We start from the raw sequence: 16,826 nt of genomic DNA on the forward strand, positions 1-16,826 counted from the left end.
CATGTTCTCACACCGGAAGTAAGGATGGATTCATCCTACTATTGACGTGTGGGCAAGATTGTCTCGCTACTCAACAGCTGTAGCGTGAGGATAATTCTTTATAAATATTAATAAGTAAAAAAATATCGAATAAGATTTTGATTTTTTGATAAATACGTATGATAGATACATCATCACTCTAATGTTTTATATATAAATTTATCGTATGAGCATTTAAACAGTAACATTTTATATACGGATTTTAGGTATACTATGATTAAATCATATTTAATTTTTGTTCTTAATCTAATAGTTTATACTTAATAAAGTTGATCAATTATCATATGATAATTGTAATAGAATCGATTTAGTAAGTATTGAGCCACAAGCTAGGAGTTAGTTAATGTCATCATATATAATCATCAATGATTAAGCATTATGAGCAATATGCTAAGTTCATATTTTAAGCCAAGTCTAGTCCTAATAATACTATCAAGCCATTAAATGAGACGATATCGTAACACTTTGCTTTAGTGCGTTAGTGCGATATTGAAAGTAACAAAAATTTATATTAACTTATAAAGATATAATAATTTATGTTTAAATATTTTAAACTAGTGATTTAGATTTAACAAAATTAATGAGTCAATTATCTAATTAGATCGGATTGCTATTAACTCTACAAAATTAAACTCATCAACCAAAGATTGATATATGTATCCATCGAGTTATCTCGCTTACTAGTTTGCACGAGGAATAATCATAAATTCATCCCATATTGATTTTATGACTCTTCGAAGATAAGATTATGATCAAACTTATTATGAAAGCAATATTATATATAATCATATTATTTTATTGATTAAAGATTTATTTATTTATTTTTGGATATAGTAAGTTCATATCTTGATAGTCTCTCTTAAATTGAATGAGAAAGTCTACTTTCTTTTATAAGGATGTAATATCTTAATTTATTCTCATATTAGGATGGATAAAAAAATAATATTGATTTATGAGAGAGTGATGAATATATTATTGTTAATTTGAACTTAGATATTTTGGAATGATGGTTTAAGTTTATTAACATTAATGAGTGAGTTATCCCATATTATATATATATATATATATATATATATATATATATATATATATATATATATATATATATATATATATATATATATATATATATATATATAATGAATCAGGTACGTTGGATTTGGTTTAATGCTCACCGGCCTAACTCACGGCGTTATCGGTTGTCAGTTCTTCACGGTATCTGCAGGCCGCGTTTCCCCGAGACCGAAGTGACCGGAAACCTTCAACGCGTGGTGCAGTTACCTCCACCTCCATCTCTCCGTCTGCGCTGCCGAACCCGCCGCCCCGAACGAGCCACAGTGCAGGCAACGGCCTCCGCTGAACGCCACCACCTCTTCTCCCCGTTCTCCTCCCCCTTCCCTCTCGCTTCCTTTCGCCAAGCCTAGCAGAAGCCGAGTCCGCATTCCCCCGGTCACCACCACCGTCCACATGGGCCTCCGGGAGGATGGACCCTCTGTGGCGGTGGTGGGCGTGACAGGCACCGTCGGCCAGGAGTTCCTCCGGGTCTTTTCCGACCGCGACTTCCCCTACCGGAACATCCGCCTGCTCGCCAGCCGCCGGTCCGCCGGGAAGCGCCTCACCTTCGAGGACCGCGAGTATACCGTGGAGGAGCTCGGTCCGGAGAGCTTCGACGGGATCGACATCTCCCTGTTCAGCGCCGGCTGGTCGATCAGCAAGGAGCTCGGCCTGATGGCGGTCGAGCGGGGATCGATCGTGGTGGACAATAGTTCGGCGTTTCGGATGGATGGTCCCCGAGGTGCCGCTTGTGATCCCGGAGGTGAACCCGGAGGCCATGGCCCATATAAAGCTACAAGGGAGATCGGGGAAGGGGGGCGCTCTTTGCGAATCCTAATTGCTCCACCATTGTCTGTTTGATGGCTGCTACGCCCCTCCATCGCCATGCGAAGGTTATCACTCTTCATCAAAATCTAATCTTGGTGTGGCTTTTTCGCTGCCGTTCATGCTTCGTCTTCCATTCGTTTGTATCTTGTTCATTCTTTGTGGTCTTAGCTATGAACTAGCAAGCCACATTTATCTTTGCTCATAATCAACATCAGAAATGGGAATTATAAGATGCTAATTATTTGTATATCCTGATTGAATGGATATCTACCTTGATGGAACAAATAACAAGGATTTATAGGAATGGTGTCACGACCCGGGATAACCGGCTTATCAATTTCGTTAGGCTCCCAACTATTGCTCATAATGCTTAGACGTAGATGTAGGTTAATAGGTAGTACACCCATCATCGTTTGGTTCCCAAAGCATTGCCCAAAATGCTTAGACTTAAATTAATAATAGTACACGTATCATACTCTTATAAGTCAAATCTTGATATTATCTACTTTCGATCTCCTCCAATTAAGGACTTGACATCCTTATCAAGACCCAACATAGCCCATACCAAACCTTAGCATGGTGTATGCGAGTCATAATCTAGTGGTGACTCCACGCCATGACGAGTCCTCTAACTCGAGCTCCTTTACCATATCTCAATTTTAAGATAGTTTTGATACAAATTGTCAGGGCCTGGCCTAATGGGATAACTAGCCTATCAACACTCATCAGACCCTTAAGTCAATCTTGGTCTTGCCCGCTTTCGGTGTGAGACTAATCAAAGTGTTACAAATGACAACATTGTTTTTATTTATTCATAGTTGGTTTATTTTGAATATAGACTTTAACGTAATGTAATTATGGTGCACTAGAATTTGGAAGCACAATATGTGATCAGTTCATATACAAATTCATTTTTTAATACTTATATTATGCATTCAAAAGTTGACTATTCTTCTTAAACATTAGGCGCTTAAAGATTTTGATCTCCTTTTGACATAGACTCGATGTTCTTATGGGGTGAACACTAACGCATGTGCCCTAGATCTATTACAAAATATTCATGATAGAAATTATAATTATTGGTCCATGTTTAGGTCTTACCGTAAGTTGTAAGTGGTTAAACCCTGCATGTGGTGGATATATAATTGTATATGGGTAAAGATAATTCACTAGCTAAATTTCAGTGCTCTTATGAAAGCTAGTGTACAAGCGATGAATGGTCGTCTCTGTACATACTGTTCGCCTGATTATTTATAGAGCTTTATTGTAAATAAATTCTGAGTGAATTTTTCTGCTTTCACTTGCTTGTACAAATGAACAAGATGTACATCATTTAATCTTGACTGCATGTACAAATGATGTAATCAAGTTTACATAAAAAAATTAATCTTGACTGCATGATTGGTTTCTGGTTTTTCATATCTTATGGACCTGATGCATGAAATTAATCATAAGCTGATCATGAAAGGATATTTTATTTTTCGGGCATACTATGCTGATCTTTCCTCAGTTTTCTTTGTCAAGCTTCCTATGAACATGAAGAGGTTCGATTTTGCCATGGCTTCAAGGTTTCCTGCTGGTTATTAAACTCAATTGAAGTTTGTTTATGAATGTCACCAGAACCTTTAATATTTTGAATATGCAGCACTTATAGGGTTACCTGAGTTTGATAGACTTACAAATTTTAATACTTCTTTCAGTCATTGGAATCTGCATCCATTTTCACATCGCTAAGACAACTTTCTTTGAAGATCAGGAAGAATAATGCATCCTAATATTTTTCGGCTTGACTTTCTGCATCCTGCAGGTGGTCAGGATGGTTGTCAGCACCTATCAGGCAGCCAGCGGTGCAGGCACTGCAGTGATGGAAGATCCTATGCAGCAGACTCATGAGGTGTTTTTGTGTTCTTTTCTTTATTAATCTTTACCTAATCATCTTGTAACTGATAGCCTTATGTACACTCTTCTTATGTTACTTTATAGATCTTGGAAGGCACACAACCTACTTGTAAAATCTTTATGCCACCTTGATCTGAAGACATGATCAGAGAAATGATTAAGTTTTAATGCTTCTAAGTCTCACTTTGTGCAGTTTGCATTGAATCTGTTCTCACACAATGCAGCAGTTTTTTCTAATGGCTATAATGAGGAGGAAATGAAATTGGCGAAGGAAACAAGAAAATTTTGGGTAATTGCATATCAATTGTTATAACTATTCAGTTTTTTTCTCAAATTTCTTTGATTTGTATTAATTAAATATTTGATCACCTTATTTTCCAAGCATACCTTTCTCCAGAATGACATGGATGTCAAAGTGACTGCAACTTGCATACGAGTTCCTGTGATGCATGCACATGCTGAAAATGTGAACCTCCAAATCGAAAAGCCACTTGACGAGGTCAGTTGGAGTAACATGCATAGAAAGAAAGACAACATAGTGAAGAAAATTCCACTATAATTTGTGAACCTCCAAGTCATATTTATCTAGTATGGTTGTGGTAAAGAAGTGCAGCTGGTCTGGCTAACTCAGACTTCTAGATCTATTGGTTTCTTGAACAAGTCTCTAAGGCATACATTTGTATTATTAGAGAATCATTATTTCTCTGTTGATATGCATGGTCAATACATCCTAGTTTCGGAAAGGAAAGGTTTTTGAAAGTAAAACGAGCAAGCTCTCCAACCGTTAATCCGAAGAGCTTAAGGAAGGATGCCATGACGTTGACCATAATCAGTGTCATTCTTGATTTTTGTAGTGACATAAAAATACTTCCAATGAAACTAGCAAGTTGTCCAACCAGTAACCTCACCAGTTAAATCATTAAGGAATATGCCATATTCTGATCATCATCGACACTGTTCCTGATTTGTGTGAATCTGAGTGCAAAGATGCATATAGTGTGAGCATTACAATCTCTTGCTCTTTTAAGTTATTCCTTTGGCACTATTTTGGAGGTTGTTTAACTTGAAATACTCTTCAATTTGGTCATGAATCATAGTCAAACCTACTGACTGGAATAGATGTGTTTAGGTATACCTTCAGGATTAGAAGTATATATATGCATAACTACTAAATGTGTATGCACAAATATAGCATTTGTTGGCAAGGACAAGCATTTGAAGCTGGCTGTTGTTACAAGGCAATCTCAAACTGAGTGCTTTGTTAGATGACAGGTCTTATTATTTGCACTTAATCATTTAATTGTTATTGACCTAATTTGAATGTATAGGATACCGCTAGACGCATTCTGGAGGGAGCTGCTGGTGTGGTGGTTGTCGATGACTGTGAATCCAATCACTTCCCTACACCACTGGATGTTAGTTTTTTTCCTTTATCATTTACTAATGTTAAGACTGGGAGAATCCACAAATAAAATTTGCTACTGATTGCACTTCCATCCAAATATCACTGCGCATCACCTTTGCACTCCATTTGAATCCTTGCTGATGATTTAAATCAGAGATGAGATCTCCTTACTGCAGGTATCCAACAAAAATGATGTGGCGGTGGGTTGCATACATCAGGACCTATCTCAAGATGGCAACCTCGGGTAATACGCTCCATTTTGTCAAAAAATCCGAGTGATTGCTGCTACTATTATTATCTTCGAGCTTCACAAAAATAGAATACCATGTATTGATCAAATTTGGACATATTTGTCTGTGGAGATCAGATACGTAAAGGAGCAGCCCGAAAAGCTATCCAGATTGCCGAAAAATTGTTGTAGACGATGCCCCCCCTGATCGTTTTCGCAAATGAAACCATTTTCTCTGCGGCCTGTTGCTGAAACACAAGATACGAGATGATAACGTCAAATTTTTTGGTCCTTGAAATAATTCAGTGTCTGTTTATGTTGTGAGAGAGCACAATTCTGTAAGTTGGACTACGCTTTCTCCACCAGTTGATCTTTCTGTACTATAACCTATGAATTCTGTTCTGTGAAAAGAAGATTTCATCTGTTTCGACCCATCTGGAAATGCCTGCCTCTTGATTGGAATTTTTCATCTGTGGATCTTCCCAAGTTCAAACTTTTGCAGCTTTCTGAGGACCTTCTTCCACCATTTGACTGAGATTTGATTCAAGCTTTTCCTGAAGAAATATATACATTGCGATGTTCCAAACTTTTGTTTCATTTTATACTTGTGGAAAGTTTTTTTTAATATTTATTTGTATGAAATATATCGACAACATATCACTCTCTTTTTTATGTATATATAAACACACACACAACATATCTGTATATACGTATATCTCATCATAATCCATCCACTATAGCCAAAATACCTTTGGCAGGAGGAGAGGCAGAGAAGTATCGAAAGACACGGAGATGCCGCAAAGGTGTTCGATCAAGGACACTTGGGTCGCCTCCTCTTCCCACTGCCTGTGTACTTGTCCCTGTAACAGGGGCACTCATCTTTGTGTCCGTACGTTCCCGATGGCACGCACCGGCACTGCTCGCAGCACAGCCCGCAGTACTTGAGGCACCGGTCCTGAACGCTCGCCTTGGAGCACCTCACCTTGCACTTGGACGCGCAGAACGCTGCAACCACGCAAACGATTTAGCGCAACGGCATGAACAGAGCAAAGCAAACAAGGCTTGTCTGCGATTACCTGAGCCTGCCACGGTGGCTTGGAGGCAGGAAGAGGCGAAGAGGACGAGGAGAAGAGCTAAGATGGAGTAGAGGGGCTTCATGACTGCTCACGGTGCAGAAAGATCGGGTGGGTCTGGTGATTTATAGGAGAGTGGGAAACGTCGTTGGTGAGGAGTAGATGATGAGGTTTGAGCTGGCATCCGATAGGCAATGGCTTCATCATGGGATCACAACAGTAGGGGAAGTGGAGGGATGCAGTGCTGTTGTGGAGAGTGGGGTAGGCGGCCTCATTGAGGTGCACTGATCGCCGGTTGCTGCACGCTTCTCTCGAAAGGAAGATATCGAGAAGAATGTGGATGACTTTGCTTGCCGTCGAATCTACTTTGTTTGGATTTGCACATCTCTGGGATGAACCCGCAGATCTTGATAAGCTCAGTTGGACGGCACTCAATACTATTTGCTCATCCATTCCTTGCATTAATTTGGATAGCTTTCATTCAGCTCATAGACCATTGACATGGGAAGTCTTCAGATGGAATGGAATTATATAGGGTGGATGGTCAAAGCAATTGCCTTCTGATATAGAACAGCTTACTCGATCTTCTCTCCCTTCACTCATCTCATTGCCTTCTGTATAGGGTGGCTGGTCAAAGCAATTGCCTTCTGATATAGAACAGCCTTCTGATATAGACCTTCCTTCTCTCTTCTCATTGATCTGATGGATAAGTTGGGATCACACCGTACGTCAAAATTATGGCATTTATGAGGCCATCATCTTTTCTATGCCTTCTTTCGAAGAAGGTAATATGCTTCTTTCCTTCGATCATATCCAAGTTTTTTTTTCTCTTTTATTGGTTTTATGATTAAAAAGGGTTTACCCTGAGTTTTATTGGATTAGAAATCGTATCCAAGCATATAAAAATTTCAAGTCATCTCTCTAAGAAACTTTGTTGCTGGTTTTATATATCTGAAAACGACTGATATGTTTCATGAAATATATAATAATGTGAAAGAAAATGAACTTCTTTTGAAAAGAATGTGAAAAATATCATACCACAAATATTTCAGAACATTTGGATCTTCTCAGAGGGAGACATTTAGTTTTAGATTCCAACATTTGTAGTGACATTTTCCATAGATAAAAAATAATAATTAAAATGGTGGTTAAGTCGAATATTAATTAACACAGAAGATGCATAAGAAGCACTCAACAATAGTTGAAGATAGCTAGTAGCATCTTTGAAACAACCAATTCAATGTACAATCTTTCAAGAAAACCACGGAGAAACAGAAGAGAACAGGCAATGATGCGCGGCAAAATTTTGACAAGGTCGTCTTGACTCCTTCTATGTACACCATCCCCATTGACCTTTTATTCAAAATCCCATCTTATTCAACTACTGTTAGATCATCGGTGAAATTGATGTATGCTGCAGTTGTACCGGAAAACCTCAGAATAGTATCTAGCAGTTGTACCGGAAAACCTCAGAATAGTATCTATTCGACTCGTCGGACAGGATCGCCTGGTTCATCCGCATTCAAGGAGAAGATGTCAACAGGTGCCGTAGTGCAGTCATATATGCTACCTTTGATCTTTGAATGAACGCCTTGATGGTTTTGATCAAGAAAAATCACTATTACGGTGATGTCGTCGTGGAAGTGGCGCCTTATACCCTTTCCAATCCGTTTTATATCATCATATCTCATCTCCCTCTTTCTTGCAGCCTCATTAAGAGCAGCCCGGATCAATCGCTTGGCTATTCCCTGCATGAGCCAGTGAAGAATTGACTAAGATTACCATCAGAAGCACGACATAGCATGTTAGAAAGGCAAAAGTGAGCCAAGGAGCTCACCGCTCTTGGGTTCTTGAATACTATCTCGACAGCAGCTTCATCACTTAACTGCTCCCAGAGTCCGTCTGATGCAAATATCAAGAATAAGTCATGTGGCATAAGCTTTCGGACCCGAATCGATGGCTCTGCAGTGATGACAGGTCTCTTCAACGGAACTGGAGAAACAAATTGATGGAATAGCGGATCCCTACTGAACTCAGGTTTCTTCAAGTAGATGTCTCCGATAGACCTCGAGACCTTACAAGGGGAAACCAATGTTATTTAGTACACAACAATGACGGGATTAAAAAGATTAGAAATGAGGTTTGAAATAAGCTAAGCAAAGATACAACAGATCTCACGACAACACAACATATAAAATTACACATTTAGCAAATACTTAAAAGCTGATCATTGGCTATTCACAACATACGGATACACTTTCTTTAGGTAGATGTCTCCGATAGACCTAGAGACCTTACAAGGGGAAACCAATGTTATTTAGGACACAACAATGACGGGATTAAAAAGCTTAAATTAGAAATGAGATTTGAAATAAGCCAAGAAAAGATACAACATATCTCACGACAACACAACATATAAAAGCACACAGTTAGCAAATACTTAAAAGCTGATCATTAGTTATTCACAATATATGGGTAGACACTTCTTGGATGTTGTCATCAAAGATATTGTTGCAGTAGTTTTGTGTTAAATTAACAACATAAACACTATAAGCAGCAGTTATTTCTTCCAGTTAAATTTTACAAGCATACAAGCTCAATAGCAAGCTAACCATACTAAAGGAGACAGCAAGTGCGGTCTAGCCTGTACAAAGAAAAACTGAAGACATGTTACAGAAAATAAACTTAAACAAAGCAGTCTCCTTAGGATCAAAAGCTTAGAGCAATAGCTTTTGAAGGGTTTTGCTCTGCATGTTTGCTTTTGAGAGAAAAATATATATAAAATAAAAAGTGACCTTAAAGATAATAGTTACTAATATTATCCACTTTCAGCAGATAAAAATGTAAATCATGAGACCAGTATCAAGGAATATAGTGTCACATGCAAAGCTTAGGATTCGTGATGCAAAACCTTCTGTTGATTCAGCAAAAGGTAAACTGACAAGAATGACACATTCAAAATCAGGGAAGGGAATGAAAGTTCCACCACTGATAGCAATCCGCTATGGGAATTTTCAGCCATTGCATGTGAGATCCAATTCACGGTGGTTCTGTCTAAACGATAGCAAATGAAATCAACGCTGACATTATAAACCATATAAACTGAAACTAATAAAGAAGTTAAATGGATTTTCTCTAATGTACTCCTGAAAGTATGCATTTTCTCTAATGTCTACCATAAGGAAACTGTGCATCTGCATGAGTCCATTTCACGTTTTATAGAAATACGCATGATACAGCTCACATTAGGAAGTTTCTACTTTGAATGGACATGTTTGAAGTGTTTTACCCCCTCAGTCACCTCCCAAGATGTATAAGATGAGATCACAAAAGACCTGACATAAATAAAATCCTTTACATAGGAAACTTACAAATTCACACAAAAGAAGAGCTTCACATGCAGAAGTATTATCGATCCAGCCATAAATCAAAGATGAAAATGGAAAATAAACCACAGGAGAGGACTTTTGTGTCGAAGGTAGTTCCAAAACATTAGAGGATAAATGTCCCATGGAGATTTACATTCTGAAAATAGCTTATTTAGGTAAGAAACCATCCTTAAATGGAGAATAAGAGCAAACAGTTCAGATGAAGACCATTACAAAATGAGAAAAACCAGCAAAAATTCAAATAAATTGCTGGTACAAACGTCTCGAAACTCAGATCACTTCCATGAGACTATCATTTTGGCATCTGGACAATTATCTAGGCACCACCAAGTCGCTACAAAACCTAATAGTAGTCTGCCTTATGGTATTATAATTCATTATGGAAGTTAGAAGTAAATTAAAAATTACTTGATGCACAAGACCAAAGGTTGCAAAAAAACCAGCACAATTACTTGAAGTGATCACTCATCCATGGACATGAATGAATCTCCATGGCTATAAGCAAACGATCGGCATTTTGAGATTCATGTACCTTCATTACGCATGGAGAGCTCACATGAATGACCCTAGGAAACTAATCAATCAGCCAATATTCACAAATGATGCCAAGCTCAAATGATCGCTTAGACGAAATAGCTCTTCATCAAATGTCAACTGTCGTCCCATATGTCAAGGCCACTTGAATATTGAGGACAAGAAAGTATGAATCAAAAGACGGATATCATCAGGACAAAAATACAAATTTTGTATACTTCTCTAGTGCATTGAGGTAACGGTGAGGTAACGGTGAATCTCTACTATATGGAATAAAGTAGCTATTTGTTAAAGAGTAATTTTATAGTGTTTACTGATTCAGATGACATGATTAAGAGGTGTAGCAAAAATTCTAAAGAGAGGAATTGATGAACCACATACTAAAGAGAAAGGAACAAGAATATGAAATCAATCAATTTAGAGAACACTAGGGATGCTTCTCGTGAATCAAACTAATATCAACCATCTAATCCTTCACACCAATGTGCTCTGTGCAATCAAGGCAATTTCCTCACCTGAATAATCCCTTTTATCCGCCAGACGCCACGGGTGTGAACGACGATCTGCTTATCATCAGGATGCAGCTCGGCGATCTCCTTCCTGACTTCCTCCACCGAGACGTTGTGGTCGGTGGACAGCCGCTCCGCCACCACGGTCCTCCTGCCCAAGGCCCGGCGCCCAAGCACAGCCCTGGAGTCCCCCAAATTGGCCACGTAGAGCGTGTCGCCGGCAATCGCGCCGACAAGGCAACACGATCCCACCGACGCGATCTGCGGCCGCGATAGCCATGACCGCTTCACCAGATGAAAGAATTCCTCCTCCGTCGCGTCGAACGCTTTCTTGATCACATCCGCCGACAAACCCCCTTGCTCCGAAGCGAACCCTACCCAAATCGAAAGAACAAACAGAAAAAAAAAAAAAATCAAAACTTTGGCCAGATTGGCACATCAAGATGCGATTTTGACGAAGGAAACGATGAGAAGATCAGGGCGGAGGGAAGTACGATCGAGATGGGGAAAGAGACGGTTGCTGACGAAGCGAGACGCCTCGGGGCCGCCGTGGCCGTCGTAGACCCCGACGAAGGTGGCGGACGGGGAGGTGATCACCTGGCCCTGGTCCTCCAGGGAGTTGTTGGCCTGGACGACTGCTATGGAGAACTCGCCGGAGGCGTGGGGCTTAAGGTCCATGTGCCACATCAGCCCATCGCCGCCGCCGAGCCTCCCGAAGCACCGCTCCAGCGGCCTCACGCACGATCGCAGCATCACCTTCGCCGCCGAAGAATCTCGAGGTCACCAAAGGTCCGATCTCCTTCGTCTCCGCGCTCGCTGGTAGCTCCGATGATCAAAAAGTCGGGATCGTTTCTGCGCGAGCTAGGTCTTTGGACCGCAATTTTGGAACACGGAGAGAGTGGGAAGAGACGGAAGAAAGGGAGGACGCGAAATAGAGGTATTTGACGGTGAAAGCGCTGAAAGATCGCGTGGATAACGCGTTAAGCAAAGAGGAAAAGAAACGCGGACGGCCTCCTCGTCTTCTGGCTTCGGTCAATTTATTGCCTTCACATCGGTTGAGCGGCGACAAGCGGAATTGGACTTGGTCAACCGGCGCTATGGATGATCACTGACGTATTCCCTACGAGGAATGGCGTTATTATATTTCTATTTCTGAGATAGCAGAAGAAACGTAGATTAATACTATATATATATATATATATATATATATATATATATATATATATATATATATACACAAATAATTTAATATTTGTGATATATTTGATTAAAAATAACATAGCTTTTCATTTTCTTTTTCTTTTATGATATAAATATTGTTTTTTAATTAATCAAAATTTGATAATTTTGTTAAACTAAATTATGATTATAGGACACTTACAAATATAATAAATATTATAAATTATACAAATCGTTCAATTATCCAAATGTCATACAATCGTATATCGAATCATCAAAATTATTATTATGAGATAACAATTGGTCTCGAGTCAAATTATCGATTGTCGATGTCGAGTTAACATCCTCATCGTTATCATATCATTTATCTTATCAAATGCTGATCGATGTGTTGACTAAATGACAATGATGTATCATATTTCTATATGGAATATGATATCTGATTTGTTAATTTATTGATACAAAGATTTTAGCAATAGTCGTATTGAACGTTGATCTAAACACGTTTGTGGATTTTATAATAAATTTTTTTAAAAAAATATATTTAGTTTGGTGACTTTGACAGTTAGAAACCAATTATGTATATATATAATGATAATAGATCACATATATATATATATATATATATATATATATTTCTTGACACCACCTTCGCAGAAATTTCTGATAATACATTTCTTGACCATGTGGAGTTTGATGTGTAGTCAAATGTCACGCACGCCATCCTCTACTCCCAAAGATTTACTGTACGAGAGTCGAAACGACGCTTGTGTTTGCGTTGCGTGACGACAGAAGAGACCGCCCGCTGAAGAAGCGACGAGCACATACACTGTAGCTTCGCCAATTCCAGCTGTGTCATCACGTACAAGGATCTCCTTCTCCAGTCTCTCTCGGATGGGACGGGAGAAGCGTAAGGTTTGGGTTTCGACTACGGCGGGCGAGTCCAGCTATGAGCTGCAAGGAACCGGTTGGGTGTTCGACGAAATGGCTATGACAAGTATCGCCAATAAGTGGCTATACGTGTGTGTATATACCGTTCAAGAAGTGGCAGCAGTACGTGCACTGTAGCTTCGCCAACAAAGATCCCCTGCTCCAATCTCTCTCGGATGGGACGGGAGAAGCGTGAGGTTTGGGTTTCGACTACGGGGGGCGAGTACAGCTACGAGCTGCAAGGAACAGGTTAGGTGTTCGATGAAATGGCTATGAGAAGTGTCGCCATCGGCCAATATGGTAAGCACGTTTTGGATGGTGATAAATGATATATTGATCGGGGCATTTACTGTCGTACGCTCCAAAGATGAGGGATTGGTTTGCGTTCGCATTGGAGTCCGATTTGGACGAACATAATCTACAGTGGTCGAGCCAACTTAGGTGTCCTCATCACAAGAAACGCTACAGTTAACTGCCAAAAGCAACACTTGCTTGCGATACGAACATGCCCACACGGTGCACTTCGCACCGTCTTCTCATTTCCACGTGAACGCGAGCGGGCTGGCCACCACGTGCTCACCGTCCGACCACTCGAGCCGGCCGAACCCCGTCGTGCCCGAAGGCTGCCCCGCTGCGGAGAAGCGCACCGTGAAGCCCCTCCTCTCCCCCACCTCCGTGAAGCTCAGCTCCGAGGGCTCCACCGCCACCTTCACGCCCCCTGCCTCCGTCCCCGCCCACGCCCTCACCGTCGCCTTGTACGTCCCCGGCCCCCCGACGTTGGTCAACGTCCTCCTGTGCTTCACCGTCGTGGCATCCCCTACGATGACGTCGCTTGTCGTTGCCGGGAACGCCACCGCGAACGACGGGTAGTTGAGGTCCGACACCGCGTAGGTCCTCGTAGCGTCGCACGTGAAGTTGCTCCTTTTGGTGAGGCTGGCGATCCGGAAGGGGGTGTAGTTCGAGGCGCAGAGGAAGTCGAGGTAGTCGTCTACGGTGAGGTCGTAGATGAGCCCCGGGTCCATGGCTCGCGGGGGGTCCACGTGCCCGGCCCCGAGGTCGAACGGCGTGGCGGCGCGGCCTGTTGCCGCGTCGATGATGGAGTCGCCGCTGGGATATGCGGCGTAGGCGGTGGTCATGAGGGCGGACCTGATGGCGGCTGGGCTCCACTCCGGATGCGCCCCCTTGAGAAGCGCTGCCAGGCCGCTCACGTGCGGGCAAGACATCGACGTCCCGGATATGACGTTGAACTCTGTTCGCCGTGCATCCACCGCCAGCCCCGTCGGCCCGACCGCCCCCGTCCACCCGGCGAGGATGTTGACCCCCGGTGCGATGAGGTCTGGCTTGAGGATGGCTCGGGTGATCGTGTTCGGCCCCCGGGAGGAAAACGCCGCCACAACCGGCGACGGCCGGACCCCGACCTTGGTTCCCCTGAACACTATGGTCGCCGTCGGGCTCGGATCGGAGAAAAGGTACGATCTTATGGCGTTCCCTGCTTTTTCCCCGACGCCGGTGGCTGGTAGAAGGTGGGCGTCGGCAACGAGCTCTTCCCCGTTGCCGGCCGAGTTGGCAAGGACCATGCCGACTCCGCCGGCTTCACTGACCACATAGCCCTTTTGGACCCGAGAGTTTATCCCTCGGTCGCAGAGGACGATTTTTCCGGCGACTTTCTCCGGCAATAAGGTCCCCAGCATGCAAAGGTTCCCGTTGGTGGTGTTGGTGACATTCCCGGCGTAGACAAACTCCAGGGGCGATGACGGGAGGGGATCTCCTCCGTAGAGCGTGGCGCCGGTGTAGTTCTCGCCATTGCCGAGCACGACGTAGGCGGGGAAGTCACGGTCGAGCGTGCCGGCACCGACCGTGGTGATCCACGGGGCCACATTGGAGAGGCTGGTCGGCACTGGCCCTGCGTTGCCGGCGGAGCATGAGACGAACACCCCCTTTTCCATGGCCGTGAACGCACCAATGGCAATGCTATCCCGGTAGTAGTCAGCCACCCTGCCGCCCAAGGACAGGGAGAGGACGCCACACCCGTCCTCCACCGCCTTGTCCATGCCCGCGAGGATGTCAGAGCTGAAGCACCCGCCGACCCAGCAGACCTTATACACGGCGACGCGGGCGCGGGAAGACATGCCGCGGGCGGTGCCGGCAGCGTAGCCGAGGAGGCTCGCGTCCGGCACGGCGGAGCCGGCGACGGTGGTGGAGGTATGGGTCCCGTGGCCGTCATTATCTCTTGGCGACCTTGCCTCCTTGGACTCGTCCATCGGGCCCATGCTCGCTTCGTACCCCCTGTAGAACGACCGGGCCCCCACCAGCTTCCGGTTGCAGGCGGCCGCTGGGACGAAGTCCTTGCCCTCCTCGCACCCGCCCTTCCAACTCGCCGGGACGGGCCCGAACCCGGCGTCGTCGAAGCTCTTCCTCTCGGGCCACACGCCCGTGTCGAGGACCCCGACCACGACGTCGCCATCCGAGTCGGACGAGGTGACGAACCCGCCGCCGCGGTCCAGGCCGAGGAACTCGGGGGTCCGAGTGGTGTGGAGCTCGTACCGGGTCTCGGGCTCGACGGAGAGGACGCCGTAGCGGCGGGCGAGGGCGCGGGCCTCGGCAGGGGTGAGCCGGGCGGAGAAGCCGTGGGCAACGGTGTCATAAAAGTAGAGGACCTCGGCGGAGCCAGATACGGATCGGAGCGACGCGTCGTACCAGTGGCGGTGCTCGGCGAAGCTGGGTGGCATCCGGGACTTGGCCATGTGCACGATGTAGGTCGGTTTCTTAGCTGCGACGGCGCTGCTACAGCAGAGTATCAATAGCAGCAACCTCAGCCGCTGCGCTGATCCCCTCCGCATCTCTTAGTTCCGACTCGATGAACGTTGGTAAGCTTCCTCTCGAGCTATATGCCGTGGAAGGCTTTGCTTATAGGCTGAGCAAAAAGAAGAAGAAGAAGAAGAAGAAGACGATGGAGGAGATTGAGGGGAAAGCACAAAGATGAGGGAGAGGAGTCACATGCGTTTCGTCTTCCTTAGGGTATGAGACCATTCCTGCATCGTTTATCTTTATCCGGGTGCGTGTCGGAGAGGGTAAGATTCTTCGTGTACAAGATTGTCGTGTAGGGAGGAAGAAGAGAGGCCGTACGCTCTGCCCGCTGTGGAGCAAGGGAGGACCAGAGGAGCCATGTCTCCTCACGGGTGTCAAGAGGGGAGCGGAGGGACCTGCACGGTAAGCATCTTCGTCCATGAAGATGTCGATCTCGGGCTGCTGATTGCAAGATTACTGACGACCTCAAGAATCGATGATCACGTTGTTGGTAGATACACACGGTAGATCTTGAGGCTCTCATGCAAGCTTACAACAAGTCATGCTGAGGTTCAAACATCGCCATTGCCAAGATGTCTGCTTTAGCCTTTCCTCTTATCAGTCCTTCCAAGTCCAAGCGATTCTTAACGCCATTGCCTGCGGACTCAGTTGATGATGAGCGAAAACTTGCTTCAGAACCTCGTGCTGCTTCCTCCTGTGGCCAGAGTCAGTTCTACGTCACACTCTTGTTCGAACTCTGACACCGTATCTTCTTCTTATTCTTCTTCTCTGTCCGTGTATTCATTTGCTGGAAGTTCAAGATCGAGTACCCGTTCACCGGGGCTAAACCAAGTGTAGTTGGTGAACCTCGGTCTCTTCATCAAATTCTTCTGAACTCTCTATACAGGCGATGGAGTTCATGGACTTGACAGGGAAACAAACTCGGAGCCGCGTGCTTGTGATCGAAGCGAA

The 16,826-nt window shown here is 43.8% G+C and overlaps 3 protein-coding genes and 1 pseudogene across 3 annotated transcripts; 1 reads left to right on the plus strand and 3 right to left on the minus strand.

Annotated features, from left to right (window-relative positions):
- The first annotated feature begins 1,178 nt into the window (after nt 1-1,178).
- On the plus strand, nt 1,179-5,885 carry LOC135675459 (uncharacterized; annotated as a pseudogene).
- On the minus strand, nt 5,442-6,832 carry LOC135676119 (peamaclein-like). The gene is made up of 2 exons (XM_065186963.1): nt 6,530-6,832; nt 5,442-6,458 (listed from the first exon to the last, which is right to left on the minus strand). The coding sequence occupies exons 1-2, from the start codon at nt 6,609-6,611 to the stop codon at nt 6,265-6,267; spliced, it is 276 nt and encodes a 91-aa protein (XP_065043035.1). The 5' UTR covers nt 6,612-6,832; the 3' UTR covers nt 5,442-6,264.
- Nucleotides 6,833-7,703: 871 nt separating this feature from the next.
- LOC135676120 (probable protein phosphatase 2C 78) lies at nt 7,704-12,053 on the minus strand. Its single transcript, XM_065186964.1, has 4 exons — nt 11,453-12,053; nt 10,965-11,332; nt 8,364-8,600; nt 7,704-8,274 (listed from the first exon to the last, which is right to left on the minus strand). The coding sequence occupies exons 1-4, from the start codon at nt 11,709-11,711 to the stop codon at nt 8,008-8,010; spliced, it is 1,131 nt and encodes a 376-aa protein (XP_065043036.1). The 5' UTR covers nt 11,712-12,053; the 3' UTR covers nt 7,704-8,007.
- A 1,441-nt stretch (nt 12,054-13,494) lies between these two features.
- On the minus strand, nt 13,495-16,051 carry LOC135676121 (subtilisin-like protease SBT1.7). The gene has a single exon (XM_065186965.1). The coding sequence runs from the start codon at nt 15,905-15,907 to the stop codon at nt 13,604-13,606; it is 2,304 nt and encodes a 767-aa protein (XP_065043037.1). The 5' UTR covers nt 15,908-16,051; the 3' UTR covers nt 13,495-13,603.
- Between the last annotated feature and the right edge of the window lie 775 nt (nt 16,052-16,826).

This window comes from Musa acuminata, chromosome BXJ1-6, assembly GCF_036884655.1.
Source record: "Musa acuminata AAA Group cultivar baxijiao chromosome BXJ1-6, Cavendish_Baxijiao_AAA, whole genome shotgun sequence".
NCBI classification, from domain to species: Eukaryota; Viridiplantae; Streptophyta; class Magnoliopsida; order Zingiberales; family Musaceae; genus Musa; species Musa acuminata.